This window comes from Urocitellus parryii, chromosome 14 (assembly GCF_045843805.1).
Source record: "Urocitellus parryii isolate mUroPar1 chromosome 14, mUroPar1.hap1, whole genome shotgun sequence".
NCBI lineage: Eukaryota > Metazoa > Chordata > Mammalia > Rodentia > Sciuridae > Urocitellus > Urocitellus parryii.
In genome coordinates, this window is record NC_135544.1 from 60,374,469 (window position 1) to 60,390,234 (window position 15,766).

Consider the following 15,766-nt stretch of genomic DNA (forward strand, 5'->3'; position numbering starts at 1 on the left):
ATGTTCAAGTCCTATTCCCAGCACCTCAGAAAGTGATTGCATCTAGATGTACAGGTAATTGGAACTGGGTTCTCAGGGTGGGCCCTAATCCAATCTGAGTGGTGCCCTCACAAGGACCCAGACAACAGGTAGACGAACTCACAGAGAGATGCCACCTGCAAGCCAGAGAGGCCTCAGAGAAACCAGCCTCCTCCCCACTTGACCTGGCACCTCCAGCCTCCAGGGCTCAGAGAGGTAATTTCTGTTGCTTGCAACACCCGGTCGGTGGCACCTTCTTAAGGCCCAAATAAGCACATGCAGAACTAGCCCCAGCAGCCAAGGCAGGGCTCTGCTCAGCAATAGCACACTCCTTCCTGCCAGGGGCCATCGGGGCGTCCTGGAAGACTCTGCGGGAGGAAGCCTGTGCTTCAGACCCGAACAAGACGGAGCGTCCTGCTGCATGCAGGCTGGCTGGTGGTTGTTTAAGAAGATAGTGTATATTCTGAAATACAGTGTCATTCAGAAATTAATTAACCTGAACACAGGGAATTTTAAAATGTCATTTCAGTGGCAGAAGGTGAGCTTCAGGAGCTGTTAATCCACATCAAATCCCTCCCCATTTCCCGTCTGCTCTTCCTAGGCTACTTCCTAGGCTACAGAAGGCTTTCTAGGACTCTTCTTTAAAACACACGCCCAACTAGCATGTGCAGAAGCAGCCCCCAGAACAAAGGGACACTGTCATTTATGGTCACCAGGATGGACACGAGCAAGTATTCATCCAGGATGGACACAGCAAGCAATCATCAGGCACCTGCAATCTTTATTCTGACACTTTTCTCAACCAAGTTCTACAAAGGTTAAAATCCTATTTTTAAAAATTGTGGGACATTCACAAGTGAGTCACTCCTGGGCTAATAAATTTAAAGTCAGTATATTCAACGTGTTTTCGGTCCACTCATAGACAATAAAAGAGTCTCTGTCTAACCTACATGACATTTACTGCAGCAAAAATGCCATCGCTTAAAAAATGTTATTCATATAAAACTCTGACATTTCACTTTATAGAAAAATCTTTGAGAGTAGAACAATATAGTCATAGATCCTTGATAATTTTGACAGTAACAGCTATGACATCGTCTCTAAGGTCTACTTTGGTTATTGTTTATGATGGGCTTGGTCTGTCTGTATTTTTGGGAAATCAAATTGCAAGTAATTAGAGCATAAATTATTGACAAGGATTTTTCTTCTGAAATTAAAACACATAAAAGTACCTTCAGCTACATTCCAATTCAACTAATGTGAAATAAAAGAGCAAGCATAAATTGACAATAATATGTACCTGTGTTTAAGGACATGTGGCATGTATAGGAACCTGCGTGTGTACACATGTAGACTCACAGCAGTAGGGAGCTGCGACCCTTGTGTGCACCTCTGAGACACCTGATGGGCCTCAGCATTGTGCCAACCTGCCTCCTCCTGGGTCTAACCAGCCCTAATTCTGCACTTGCATACATCGCCTTCCTCTTACAGACCGAGGGGAAAGTCTTCAAGTGCGTGTGTGGATGTACACCTCAAAACAAACACAAACACCCTCCTGGCCCCTGATGCCCTCCGGTCCCCTGTTTCTACACATAACATGGGAGTTTGATTTCCAGTTTAGTGGTTGGTCTTCATAAACACACAAACTGGTTCACGTGGGTCTATCCACACCAGCAACTGACTACGGTGGCTCATCAAATCAATGAGATGCCTACAAACGCACAAGAGCAGAGCACTCTTCTCACTGAATCGTGGTGTCATTGAACTCAATAACCAATCTGTCAAAACATGAGAAAGCCATTATTATGTTCAGACATTACCATATCCTGGTCGACCACCTGGGCATGGTGATTCTTCTATTTACACAAAGAGGATTATCAACAGCGGCTTCTTTTCAATTTGACAATTCAACCATGCGCACCATGAAGCTAAATGATCATTAGAATTGTATAAAAATCACAAGTTTTTTTGCTGAATATAGTATTAGCATGTGTTTAGCTAACTATTTTATTCTTTTAAAAACTGTAAACATACAGACTCTTGCTTTACCAGCTGGAAGTCTCTGTGAGCCTCTGTTTTTGTGCATTTCTAGTAAAACTGTCATTCCCAGTTATTAAAATACCCAAGACTTGTTAATTTTCCTCACATACCTAGTGAATCATTAACACCTGGGAAAGGCTGCCTGTGATCACCTGCTGTAAATCCCCACATTAAAGTAAGCCATGGGGAGACTAAGGCCCCCAGGTTGCTGGAACTCACAATCTGAGTGGCCGCTGTGGTTGATTAGTTTGGGGAAGATGTGATGTAACTGAGGAGGCTCCACTAGGGAGGTGTGTGAACGAAAGAATTGCTGCTCTGCAAAGACTGAGGGATCTTACCATCAAACACTTCCAGGGCATCAAACTGCTTCTCGCTTTGGAACGTGTCCACAAAGATGGTGATGTTAAAGTCGGGCTCCACCTTAATGCTCCAGGAGCATGTCTGGGAGTTGAAGTAGTTGCCTGGGTACCCTGGGCTGAGGATCACTCCAGAAGATTCTGTCCGGACTTCGTTTGCTGGGCACTGTGCTGAAGAGAGAAGTACCCACAAAGCTGTGCTTTAACAAAGTGACCCAGCTTCAAGAGGACAGTTTCTCTCCCCAGACTCACAGGACAGGGAGAAGGAAAGGCTCTCGTCCAGAGCTCTGGCCCAGCTCACGGGGTGCCCACCGAGGCAGCCCCTGGAACAGCAGTGAGCCAGCAGCACCCCGGCCCAGTACCGCCCAGCCTGCGCAGGCCTCTGCCTGCTGAGTCCCCCTGCGTCTGGCAGGTTCCCTGTGGATCTCATCACAAGACCACAGATATTCCCATCACACCACCAAGAAAGCTCTCCCTCCCCTGAATGATGACAGTGTGACACAATAAAAGAAATATAACAGAAAACTGTGAAAACAGAAATCTTATTTATTTCAGTCTTTGATATACTTAGAATAGTGAAATTTACACACTGGGTGTGACCACCTGGGACCCTGGGAACAGGATGAGTTGGACAGCCTGGCCTGGGGCCCACCTCGGACCCCCATTTCTTGTGGGCAGCAGGAGTCGTAATTTCTGGGATGTTGTGAATAAATCGCTGAGATACTGGGGCCATATCAACGCACCTTCCTCCTCCTTCCCGGTTCTCTTGTTCAACTCCCTCCAGGTTGATTAAAATATAAACAACCTGTACAGGTACGAACTATGAATGTGCAAAAGAAAATCAGCAGGCTTCCTTAGTTACTCTCTCCTCTCAGTGCTTAATTGTATTATGTTCCTAAAGTAGTGTGCTTATAGAATAATAAGGGGAAATAATTTCTATTATTAATAATGGCTGGCTGCCCCAGAACCATTCTCAGAATATTTGAGAAGTTTAATATCAATTTTCCTCAAGAAAATGCGCTTTTCCTTCAGAAGAAATATAACTTATTTATTGAGTTATTCCCTTTTAATTAGCTAAATATGTATTATTTATATATTCATTTTGCAATAAGACCCTTAAACAGATGAGCAGAGTTTATGAAATACGTCTTGTTCAAGTAACTCTGTGAAGAGGCCCACTTTCCTATGTCCCTCCAGTTACCTTGGTGTTCTAATTGAAATTACCTCCAAATTTAGAAAATGTTGAGGGACAAAACCACCAATGATGAGCCTTTTGTAGAAGTAAGTGTTTTAGGTAGGATTTTTTAAATGTTCACAAAGATGAATCAAAGGTAACCATATAATAAAAAATAATCCTGACTATCAGTCACAAACCAAAACAATGCTACAAATTCTATTTTCTTATAGAAAAAGCCATCATGAAATTCATTTAGAAAAATAAAAGACTCAGAATAGTTAAAGCAATCCTTAGCAGGAAGAGTGAAGCAGGAGGCATTGCTATACCAGACTTTAAGCTATACTTCAAAGCTATAGTAACAAAAGCAGCATGGTATTGGCACCAAAATAGACATACAGACCAATGGTACAGAATAGAAGACACAGAGACAAATCCACATAAATATGGTTAGCTCATACTAGATAAAGGCAGTAAAAACATATAGTGGAGAAAAGATAGCCTCTTTAACAAAAGGTACTGGGAAAACTAGAAATCCACATGCAGCCAAATAAAACTAAACCCCTATACCTCACCCTGCACAAAACTCAAAGTGGATCAAGGACCTAGGATTTAGTCCAGAGACTTGCACCTAATATAGGAAAAAGTAGGCCCAAATCAATTAAGAATTAATAAATGGAATGAACTCAAACTAAAAAGCTTCTTCTCAGCAAAAGAAACAATCAATGAACAATCAATGAGATGAACAGAGAGCTTACATTTTGGGAGCAAATTTTTGCCACACATACACACACATGTCAGATAGAGCCCTAATCTCCAGGATATATAAAGAACTCAAAAACTTTAACACCAAAAAAAAAAAAAAAAAAAAACAACAACAACAACAACAACAAAAACTCAATCAATAAATGAGCTAAGGAGCTGAACAGACACTTCTCAGAAGAAGATTCACATTTGATCAACAAATATATGAAAAAGTGTTCAACATCTCTTGTAATTAGAGAAATGCAAATCAAAACTCTAAGATCTCATCTCACTCCAGTCAGAATGGAAGCTATTAAGAATACAAACAAAAAAAAAAGTGTTGGCGAGGATGTGGGGAAAAAGGTACCCTCATACACTGCTGGTGGGACTGCAAACTGGTGCAGCCAATATGGAAAGCAGTATGGAGATTCCCTAGAAAACTGGGAATGGAACCACCATTTGACCCAGCTATCCCTCTCCTTGGCCTATACCCAAAGGACTTAAAAACAGCATACTATAGTGATGCAGCTATATCAAGTTTATAGCAGCACAATTCACAATAGCTTAACAGTGGAAGCAATCTAGATGCCCTTCAAAAGATGAGTGGATAAATAAACTGTGGCATATATACACAATGAAATATCACTCAGCATTAAAAGAGAATAAAATTATGGCATTTGCAGGTAAATGGATGGACTTGGAGAATATCATGCTAAGAGAAGTCAGCCAATCCCCAAAAATCTAAAGGCCAAATGTTCTCTCTGATGCTGATAGATGGGGGCAGGCGGGAATGGGAAAAATGGAGGAACTTTGGGCAAAGGGGAGGGAAAGGCAAGGAGAGGGCATGGGGGCAGGAAAGATGGTGGAATGAGATGGACATCATGGCCCTAGGTACCTCTATGACTGCTGCATCATGTACAATCAGAGAAATGGAAAGTGGGGCTGCAGTTGTGTACAAGCAATCAAAATGCATTCTGCTGTCATAGATACCTAATTAGAATAAATACATTTTAAAAACTTTAAAAGAATTTAAATTCTGTTTCCTCCTACAGCAGTGGTAAAGGTGCCTCTGTGAACACAGGGTGTCTGCCCCACCCAGGTGCTGCTTCTCTAGGAGAGGCCCAGGGAGTCGGAGCTGTGTCTGAGAACCCGTGCAGGCCCACCTGGGTCTGGAGGCTCACAGCCTTCCTGGAGTCTGCAGCCAGAGCCAGAGCTTCCCTGGCAGAGTGGACAGAACGTCATAGGGACAGGAGGTGGGTCCACTGCACGCCTGCCTGCCTCCTCCCAGGTGAAGGTGCTGGGGGCCCGTGGCATCCTGGTGTTGCCCTGGAGAGACGCCTCGCCAGTCACCGCACCCTGTGCGTCTCCTCAGGGCAGCTACAGTTACTAGGGGACCCAGGAGACTCTCCAGGGAGTTGCCCAGATCCCCCACGGGAGGGGAGAGCACACCAGGGCTTGCAAGCGGGGCAGCGGCTCCGACTCCCACGCAGCTCTGAGCCCAGCCATCTTCTCTGCATTCCAAGAGGCTGCTTTTGTCTTTTTAGAGAAGATGAAATGAAAAACCCACCAAGCCCTTTACGTCATGTTTTCACGACCCTGGGCCCCATTTCTTCAGCCTGTGTCTGGGCCCAGAGATGCCTGAGTGTGTGTCTGCAGCGGGCTCAGCGGCTGCCTCCTGCCTGTTCCTGGGGCCCCTGCGGCTTTTCCTCCCCCTAGGAGCTGCTCTGCTGGTGTGGCATTCCTGTACCTGCTGGCTCTGTGCAGAGGCCACCAGGACCTCTTCACTAGGGCCCTGGTCAGGTTTCACCCTGAGAGCAAACTGCAAGGGTCCAGGCCCACCCCCAGAGGCCAGCTGCCCTAGTCTCCCAGCCTTCTGATGATGAATTCTCTTCTCCTTCTGGAAGACTTCTCCTCATTGTTTAGAGTAGGTATCTAACACGGTCGTATTTATCTGCCTATGATATTATCTTCCAAAGAACACACCACAATCTTCCCCATGTCTCCCCCAAATTGTTCAAGGCTTTCAAAGCTCAACTTCTAAAACTGAGTCCAGACATAGAGGAAGTGGGATTAAGAGTGAATACATTGTCTCCCTGAGAATTTACTTTGGGATTGACCTCACTTGAGCTCAATCAAGTCAGTCAAATAATAGGAAGTACTTAAAGAAAAAGTGTAATTAGGTGCTTAAGAGATTAAGGATTGGGTGAAAGACATCTGAGCTCCTATTTCCTGTTTCTAAATAATGAGGGGTTGAATGAAGAACCACTAAGAGGCTTTCAGTTCCATTAAAGAGTTTGCTCCTGAGATCCTGGGCTGTCCTGAGCCGGTGCTGCTACTGTGGGCAGGATGTGGGGTGTGCAGCCTGCGCAGGGTGAGTCTGCAGCCCGTGGAACGCAGGAGAGCCCGGTCATGTGGAGAGCCACCTGGGTGGCCTTGGTCTGCTCCACTGGGCACCAACTAGGTGACTCTGCACAGCGCAGTAAAGGAGGTAGGTGCCTCGTTTGGGGATGGCCGTGTTAGTATGCGAATTTGCCTTTCTTCACATGTCCACTGGGAGCTCCTGGCTTGAAGTCTACCCTTTTGAGAAACCTGAGCCTGCATTTGGCGGGGTGAAAATGTACCTTAAAAATGTAAAGACTTGCCTCTGTTAATTTTATAAAAAATGACCAAGGAATGACATTGGCCAAACCATATAGTCAGATTGTACACAAGCACAAAGTGCCACAACAAAACCCACCATTGTGTACAACTGTAAACATATGGAAAAAGACAAAGAAAGAAATAAAAGAATATGCCCTTGTGATTATTTTTCCGTTAAAAAATTCTGTGAAATGGCAAAAGCTGCACAATATACATCCCCTGTTTTGGAAAGAAAATTCAAAAGCAGATCATTGTTGCCTTGAAAATGGCTCTGGTGTGCTTCACCAGTGTGACCCCTGACTTCTGGATAGGGGACAGGAGGCCCAGTTTCAGTGACTTCTCAAAGGAAGCTGCTCTGCTGGTGTGGCATTCCTAGACCTGCTGGCTCCATGCAGATGCAACCTCAAAGCCGATTTCTAGAGTGTGCAGCAGTGATTGAGTCCAATTAGAATGCCGCTGTTTCAGATGTTGGAAATTCCTCCCCTCTCAAGGTGACTGGGATGCGGCCATCTGATGTAGTGAGGACACACAGTCATCAGATGTCAGGGGGGACCTGCTCCAGCTGTGAACGCTCACAAAGTCACCTCAAAACCCACACTTGACCCTGCAGAACCACCTGCCTCATGCAGGGTCGCAGTCACAGCGACACTCCATTTCTCCTTCCTTTCCTAAGTAAGGCGATGAACCATCATCTTCCCTCTTCATGATGGACGGGGACTAGCGACTTGCCCCAGTCACTGGACCTGGACTGGGGTCTTCTCTTTCCAAATTTAAAGTCCATTCAGCTGCTGCACCCTCCCCTGGGACTATCATATTCAGAATCCTGGAGAGGGGGAGTCTGCTGTTCAGTGGCCCAGCATTTGCATTGGGGCATCTTTTAAAATTTAAATTGGCAGCTTTTGAAGGTGAACTGATGGCACTGCTGATTTTATTTGGGCCACTGAAGATTATTTATAGCTGTCAAGCCTTTTCTTCCAAAGGAATTTGCAGTGGTGCCCTTCGAAGCTGTTTTAAATTGATCTAATAGTATTCTAGTCAATGGATCTGTGGATGCAAGTCTTAAATCTTGTTCTGTTATTATGGATTATCTAAGTTCTCGCATGTGGTCTATTTATTTAAAGGGTATGTGTAAAACATGAAATGTTTACTTGTTGTTTATGTATACGTTTTAGACCCCAAATATTAAATACCAGCTAATCATATTCATGCTGACGTGCTGACGGGGAATTTCCATGATACACAAATTTTGCCTTGAAATGCACGAAAACAGAGAGGTAGATGAGCAGGTGGAATGGAGGCATAGAAAGCTGGGATACAGGAAATGCCGCCAACGTCCTCGGGGCCTCCATAGGGCTCAGGTGTTTGTTTTAAAACCATTTCAAGGTTTCCCTGGGTTTGAGCGTTTTCATGAACTGTAGGGAGGAACAAGGCTTCTCGGAGGGGCACGGAGAAGAGGCTCTGGATGTTACCATTGGAGCTGTTTCCCACGGTGGGCTCACGCACGGGGACCACACCCACCCAGGCGGGGGAGGCCAGTGCTCTGCACCAGGCGGCTCAGGCTTACCTTCGCAGGTTGGGAGGGAGCCTTCGAACTGCAGCTGGGAGCCAAGCTTGCAGGTCAGCGTGTCACTGCCCGACAACGTGTAGCCAGGGTGGCACTGGTACCGCACGAAACCTCCTGAAAGAGTCGAGACAACACGACAGAACTGTGCTTCCAGGGCACTCAGAGAGGGCGCGGCAACATGCACAGCAGCCCACTGAGCTGCCCAGCCAGGGAGGAGCCACCCAGAGCCACGGTCTGTCTGCTTCTCGTCTGTCCAGAAGATCCCGTTCTGGGCTCTTGGTTCATCAAATGCACCCTAACTCAGCCTGTGCTGCCCCAGAGATGATGTGGTGTCCTCTTCCCTCATGGACACGCCTGTCCCCTTCCCCAACCTCTATCCAAGTAGTGTGAGGGAGCCTAGCTTGGGGCAGGGCAGCAGGGAGGGTGACGGGGCTCTGCACCCCAACAGGGCTCCTCTGAGACCTGGCCTCAGGAGCCAAGGTCCCCACTCTCCGAGCTGGTAGTCCCACAGCGTGGCCAGGCCTGCCACGTGGCGTGCAGACAGGTTGAGACGCTGCCAATTGGGACTAAAAACCCTGGGTCACATGACTACATGGCAAACATGTGCTGTGGCCTCCTCCTTCACATGACCACATGAACACTGCATGAAGTGGACGCTGATGGAAATGACAAAGCCAGACTCAGAATGTCACCATCAACGTTCCCTGGTAGTCACCCCCGGTCTGGGGAAGAGGGGACCTTGCAGTCACCGTTCTTTAAGCTACAAATGATCAGGTCCCCTTTCCTGAAGGGTGTGGGCATCTCCCTCATGAGACACCGAGACCTGCCCAAGTCTGTCTCTGAACGTTGTGAGAAGCAAACCAAGTGGCAAATGCCTTCGGTGAGGAAAGGCTTCAGATGACAAGAGCAAAAGTCACATGGCAAAGTGGATGACGATTTGGGGAATGGAGAAAGGCGGCATTTTGTCTTGATCTCTGCACAGGCCCCAGCGTGCTAGAGGATACCTTTATTCCTAACCAGTTCACCCATCTGCACAGGGACTGCAGGCAGAGGCGGGGGTGAAAGGCCAGGTGTCTGGGTGCCGTATGAAGGACACGTTACCTATTTCAAAGTCTTCGTCCTCTGTGAGCATGTCCGCCTGCGGGACTGCCGGTGGGGGTGGGCACTTCTTCAGCTGAAACGCTGAGGGTCCAAGAAAACAGAATAACAACAGCAGTTGCATTTACTGAATAAGCAAAACATCACAAAGCTCTTTCTCCCAAAGCTACCATGCACACACTGCAGCACCACAGGTATACACCGTCACCTACTAATTCCCATCCCCCAGGGGCGTTGATCCCTGCACCCCAGTGACAGATGAGGTCCAGGGACACCAAGGTTACCACCAGCAGGGCCACACGGTGACTGCTCCCTGCACCTGCTTGCGTTCCGCACAGAGCAGAGGCTTCTTAATCTTGGAATGAGTCCAAGCTTGCTGTGACACAGCACAGCACGACATGAAGGAGTGACCGCCATATCGTAATCACGAAGACATCCCCAAACCATGAAGGGCCCCAGGAAACTCCGGCCCCAACGCAGGGGCCATACCACGGAGTGTCAATGGCAGCCCTGAGGCGCTGGAGCTGGTGCAGAGTGGGGTCAGTCCCAGGGGAGACAGCTCCCGAACTCTCTGTCCTCCTCAGAGGGAGGGAAGGGCACTGACCGTGGAAATTGAGGACAAAGAAGCCTCCATTTGAAAAGTCGCTGTGGAACTTGAGCAGGACTTGGCTGGTGGAGCTGTGAGCGGTTTCCAGGGCTGTGTTCCCGCTGAAGACGCCCAGCTGCGGTGCATTCTGGTCAGGACCGTCCCTAGGAACACAGACAGAGCCTTTGGAACAAGGGCGCCCTGGGCTGAAGAGCAGGCTGTCCTGGCCCCTGAGCTCGCCACCTGGTGGGAGCACACAGTGCCCCCTCCTCTGTGGCCTGGCACCTCGGTGCGTGCAAGGCCACTCTCTAGCTTCCTATCCAAGTCCCTCGCCCAGAGTCTAAGTGCACTGGTGTCTCTCTCAGGAGTGAGATCCATGGAGACTTTTACCACAGAATTCAAGCATTTTGTAAAACAATAAAACATGAGCATCCTCTGGAGCCTGGGTTTAGTGTCTGAGATCCACAGTCGACTCTGCAGTGTCTCTCGAGGAGCTGATGTCAGCCCGGGCGTGGGCACTGGACAGCCTCAGTGTCCAGACCTTCCCGCCTTCCGATAGCGTCCTCTACGTGGAGCTGCACTGTGACATCTCCGTGTTCACCCCAGGATCTGCTCCTCGTTCTCAGGGCCATGGAGTCCCCTTTCTCACCCCCTCAGGACCGACCCAGAAGCCAGCCTCTCTCTCCCTGCCCTCTGCATCTCTGCACCCCAAAATAAGACCAGCTATTTTCAGTCAAAACCGGGCCTCCAATCCCTCCTGCTTGGGCACCCTGTGGCCATCTTAGTGCCCCTAAAATAAAGCCTACATCTGCATCTTGAGTCAGCGAGGCCCCTGCCACCTGCCCTGCTATAGCCACCTCTTGCCCTCCCTGTGGGCTCTAAGGAGAGGTCAGCCACATGGCATGCAGAGGTTGGCCACGTTGCACACGCACACACACACATGCACACACTACTTGCAGTTCCTTTAGCCTCCGTGCAGTTCATTCCAGCCACACAACGCTCCCCTGGAGGGCCTCTCCCTCCCACCGTGGTATCACAGGGCCACAGTCGACCCCAGTCCCTTCTGCACTCTCACCTCAGAACTCCAGGGTCGGGAGCCTTCCCCAGGCCTCAGTCCTGCACAGCCACAGCCTCACCCCACCCGCTCAGGGTCACCCACAGCCCCAGGAAAGCCAGCTCCACAGCAGTATCAGGGCTGAGAGGGCCAAGTAGCAACCGGTCCCTGAGTAACCGCGTCTTCAATATTTCTAGAAACATCCAACAATGGCAAAGGATCCCACACCTTTTCTTTTAGAAAAAAATAACATTTAAAAACGTAAAACAGAAGCCAGGTGTGGTGGCGCACTCCTGTAATCCCAGTGGCTCCAGAGGCTGAGGGAGGAGGATCGAGAGTTCAAAGCCAGCTTGAACAACTTCGTGAGGCGCTAAGCAACTCACGGGAGTCTGTCTCTAAATAAAATACAAAAAGGGCTGAGGAAGTGGCCCAGAGCTATGTTCAATCCCTGTTCCAAAAGAAAGAACAAACAAAAAACTTAAAATAGAATAATCTTAGTGGGGAATGAAATTGACCAAATTTTCTGTGTACATGTATGAATATGTAACAGTGAATCCCACTCATAAGAACAATTTTAATGCACCAATAAAAATATTAAAAAAAATAAGTTTCAAGTATTCTCATATATTGAAAATGATCCTGGACATCTCCACCAAAGACCTAAAGGTCTACCTTGGAATCCACCCTCTCCACCCCTGGACTTTGCTGGTGAGCCTCTTTTCTACACCTATCTACCCGCTCACTGGGAACCCTACTCTGCTCCACAGGAGGTGTGAAGGTGGGGTGGACGGGCCCTGGGTGGCCACAGCTTTGCCGGGCTGTGCACCTACCAGACGGCGATGTAGTCGTTCACAGCCTCCGTCTGCAGCAGGGTGAAGTTGATGTACACCCCGTGCCCCGGAGGGACCGCGATCAGCCAGACACAGTCCTTCAGAATCGGGTACTCGTCCGGAAAGCCAGGGGAGTAGATGGTGCCGTTCTCGGACGTCACGTTATACCCGCAAGGAGCTGAAGGAAGAGACCCACAGTGAGCCTGGTGCCAGCGGGTGCAGGGGGCAGGCCCCGTTTCAGAGCTCTCAGCCAAAGCTCCCCGGTGAGAGGTGACTGAGGTGCTTCTCAGGGTTGCCAAAGCGGTTCCCCCAAAACCGGGAACCTGCGGAAGAGTCACACTTCTAACCCGAGTCGTCTCAGCCTCACCAGATACAGTCTCCAGATCTTCAAATTGCCTCTGGACAGCCACTCCCACAGGAGGAGGCATGCCTATCACCTGGGACTGAGCCGATGACCCCTGATGGTCCCATGTCAAGGGCCATGTGGAAATGACACAGGAACACAAATCTGGGTGTTTCTGGGCTAAGTCATGGCCCTAAAGCCTACATAAGCTGTCCACAGGGAGGCATCCGAGCCCACGGCCATGGAGCAAAGATGCTACCAATTCTCTGCAGAGGCATACCTCAAGAAGCCAGGCAAAATCATGTCAGTCGTTCTTTCCTGAAGTACTTCCATGTCCACTAATGTCAAGTTATGTGAAGAATCCCAGGGCACAGTCTATTTTTATTTTACTGAATAAATTGACATTTATAGTTGCCATGGCAATTATTTCGCTTACAGAAAAGTGATATGGCCAGGTATTACTAGGACAATTTGAAATGTAGTCTTTAATTCAAATGGAGGATTGCACATCAAAGTCGTAGACAAGTAGACTTTAAAATAAAGCCAAAAGCAGCCACCATGGACTGAGGGCCCACTCACTATAGGATCTTCCAGGACCATCAAAGACTGGCCAGGAGAGACATTGACTAGATGCAGCCAAGAGGCCAGAGCCCACAAGAAGACAGACAAGAAGAAAAGTGTAGTAACGGCTCAAAGTAAGGACAGAGGAGGCAGCACAGGCCACGCGTGACCACACAGATCAACACCCGCGGGCGTCAGTGGGGGCGTGCACCCATGTCAAACGGACCACAGCTGGCCAAGGCTCCCGCCAAGTCACGGGGAAGGGCTGGGGAGAGCATTTGAGAAGCCTGAGACCTAAGTAGGGTTTGGATTCAGACACCCCAATTTATAACCTAGCAAAGCAGAGATGGCTCAGAGCCCCGTTTCTGCACCTTTGGTGAGGCCAGGGCACAGTGCGCTCTTGTTTACAAGTTGACTCTGGTAATGAGGGGACCACCTGCACAGAATCACCCTTCCCTGAGCACCACAGTCTCCACTCTAAGGCAAGAGAGATGACGTGAGGGTCCTGGCAGATGACCCTTGACCTCCAGCATGCTGTCACTCAAAAGCTCTTCCTCAGCGACCAAGGCCCCTACCCTGTTCTGCTTCATACATGAAACCCAGATAACAAACCTTCCCTTTCACTCAGGTAACAAGCACTAATTGAGAGTCTATTGTGTCCCAAGAAGTGTTTGGGGCTAGGACACAGCTGTGAGCAAGGGAGCCTGGTTCCTGCCGTGGTGGACCCTCTGGGATGGTGACAGAGGCCATCAAACATGCTCTGAAGAGTATGGACCTAAGCTGGTGCAGGGCCCTCAGGGAGGAGCAGATACTCCTGTCCTGAGAGTGATGTTCCTGTCAGTGCAGGTGAGACTTTCTCAGGGCAAAATCCTGTCCCCTTCCTGTGTGCAGAGGAGGACTGTAAACACCAGTGTAAGTCCCTCCCCATGCCACCTGGTTCCAGAAGTCAATGCCCTCCTGAGTGGCCGCAGAGGCACCTGTGGGTTCCTCCGGTGACCTCCCACGGGACTGCACAGAAGTGGGTGTGGGAAGGGCATCCCCCGCCTTCCCCCACAAGTGGGCTCAGGTGCAGAGGGCAGTGGGAGCAGGGAGGTGCTAGTGGGGCACCTGTGCCTTCTCTCCTTAAACATTAGCAAGAATCAACACAATTCACATTGTGAAACCAGGAAAGTCCACTGAGAGAATTACAGATGCCTAGAGTTTTCTCTAGAATTGTACTGAAGTTGCTCTTCTTAGGTATTTTGGTCATAGCAATGAAAGCTGATCAATAGAAAGTCCTCTTTTGGCAAGCAGAGTTTAAAAACAGGATTTATGAATAAAAATAAGAAAAAACAAAGAGAGAATTACATTCTTTGTAGTCATTTTTATTCTAAACTATTAGGAGAGATTAGTTTCTGTATTTACCAGTTGATTTGGCAAAATCTACTTCTAAAAAGAATGTACATAACTTTTTATCATGCTTGGGTGGCTAAATGACTTGTGCCAATTATGCAATTAAATTGTACTCTGCTTAGGAAATATATTAAACTCAAAGGGTACATATTAGCTACCCTAATAATGAGGTTCTACATAACTCCCCGCTCTACACACAGTTGAATATTTTACAGTGAGACAGGTCATGAGAGTGTGACAGGGATTAAATGTACTTAAAATATCTTAAAAGTATACCTAGATAATTTTTCAGTGGTAAAGAATTAATTAGGCCAATAAAATATTTGAAATTTTTGAACTACATTTCTAAGTATAGACAAATATATAATTATCAAATTACATAGTAAATTAACAAGCTATAGCCTTTTAAAGCATGTTTTGACAATTGTAACACTTTTGTTGAAATGAAATTTCTGTGTAATTATGCTATTGAAAGAATATATATATATTAGAGCTACATCATGTTTTGAATTTCCATTACTTTGGGCTATATTTTTTCTTTTGTTTTAATAGACATTGTTTTTTAGATCATAGCTTTTCAGGTAATTTTACAAAATAGGGTCATTTATGGCTTCACATGAAAATACTTTCAGCATATGAATTCAAATTGATTGAACATTTCCTTGAGCAGATTGATGCCTTAAGGTTTAGAACTTTTGACTGTTAAAGGTCAGCGCTGGCCAGCTCTAAGGAAGCCAGCCGGAAGTCATTCCAAGTACCTATTCCTTTCTGAAGTGCTTTGAATCTGATAGCACTGGACCCTGAAGGGCCTTCTCAGCACCACTGCCCTGTGCCTCTGCCGTGAATCTGGTAGCAGTGGGCAGCACCAGGCACTAGTGACAGATGCCTCAGGTGAGGGCTCCATATGGTCAGCAGAAGGTGCCGGAGTCTCCGTGCAGGGCTGTGGAGCCCTGAAAGCTAGAGTGCATCTCGGAAGTCCCATCTCGCTTCTCAAACAGAGTCTTCTTATAATCTGAACTATGACCTTCCACAGGCCCATGAACTCCTGGGTGGAAACGCTCCCTCAGTGTGCTTATGTTCTTACTGCATCCAGTGTGCACAGGGTACTAACACACATTGAGGGCTTTCAGAAAGTCTTCTGGACAGCCCCTCTAACTGCAACCAAATCTCATGTTATGATCCAATTTTAGGTGAATCTCATGCTTTAGTTTTTTTTGTTTTTGTTTTTTTTTTATACTGTTCATGACCTTATTGGTAAAAAAAAAAAAAAAAAAAAGAGAGAGCCATAAGTAAGAATCCTGGTCTGGTAAAGGTCTTGGCCACAAAGGGGTCTGGCCTTGGCTGTTGCTCTGGGAGGTCCCCCTGG

At 47.6% G+C, this 15,766-nt stretch overlaps 1 protein-coding gene across 1 annotated transcript in view; it reads right to left on the minus strand.

Annotated features, from left to right (window-relative positions):
• Positions 1-15,766, minus strand: part of Csmd1 (CUB and Sushi multiple domains 1) — a 1,139,207-nt gene that overhangs the window by 106,503 nt on the left and 1,016,938 nt on the right. The window contains exons 43-47 of the mRNA XM_077792480.1: positions 12,105-12,282; positions 10,239-10,384; positions 9,638-9,718; positions 8,537-8,650; positions 2,397-2,585 (exon numbers count right to left, since the gene is read on the minus strand). Coding sequence (XP_077648606.1) covers positions 2,397-2,585; positions 8,537-8,650; positions 9,638-9,718; positions 10,239-10,384; positions 12,105-12,282 — 708 coding nt within the window. The remainder of the gene's footprint in view (positions 1-2,396; positions 2,586-8,536; positions 8,651-9,637; positions 9,719-10,238; positions 10,385-12,104; positions 12,283-15,766) is intronic.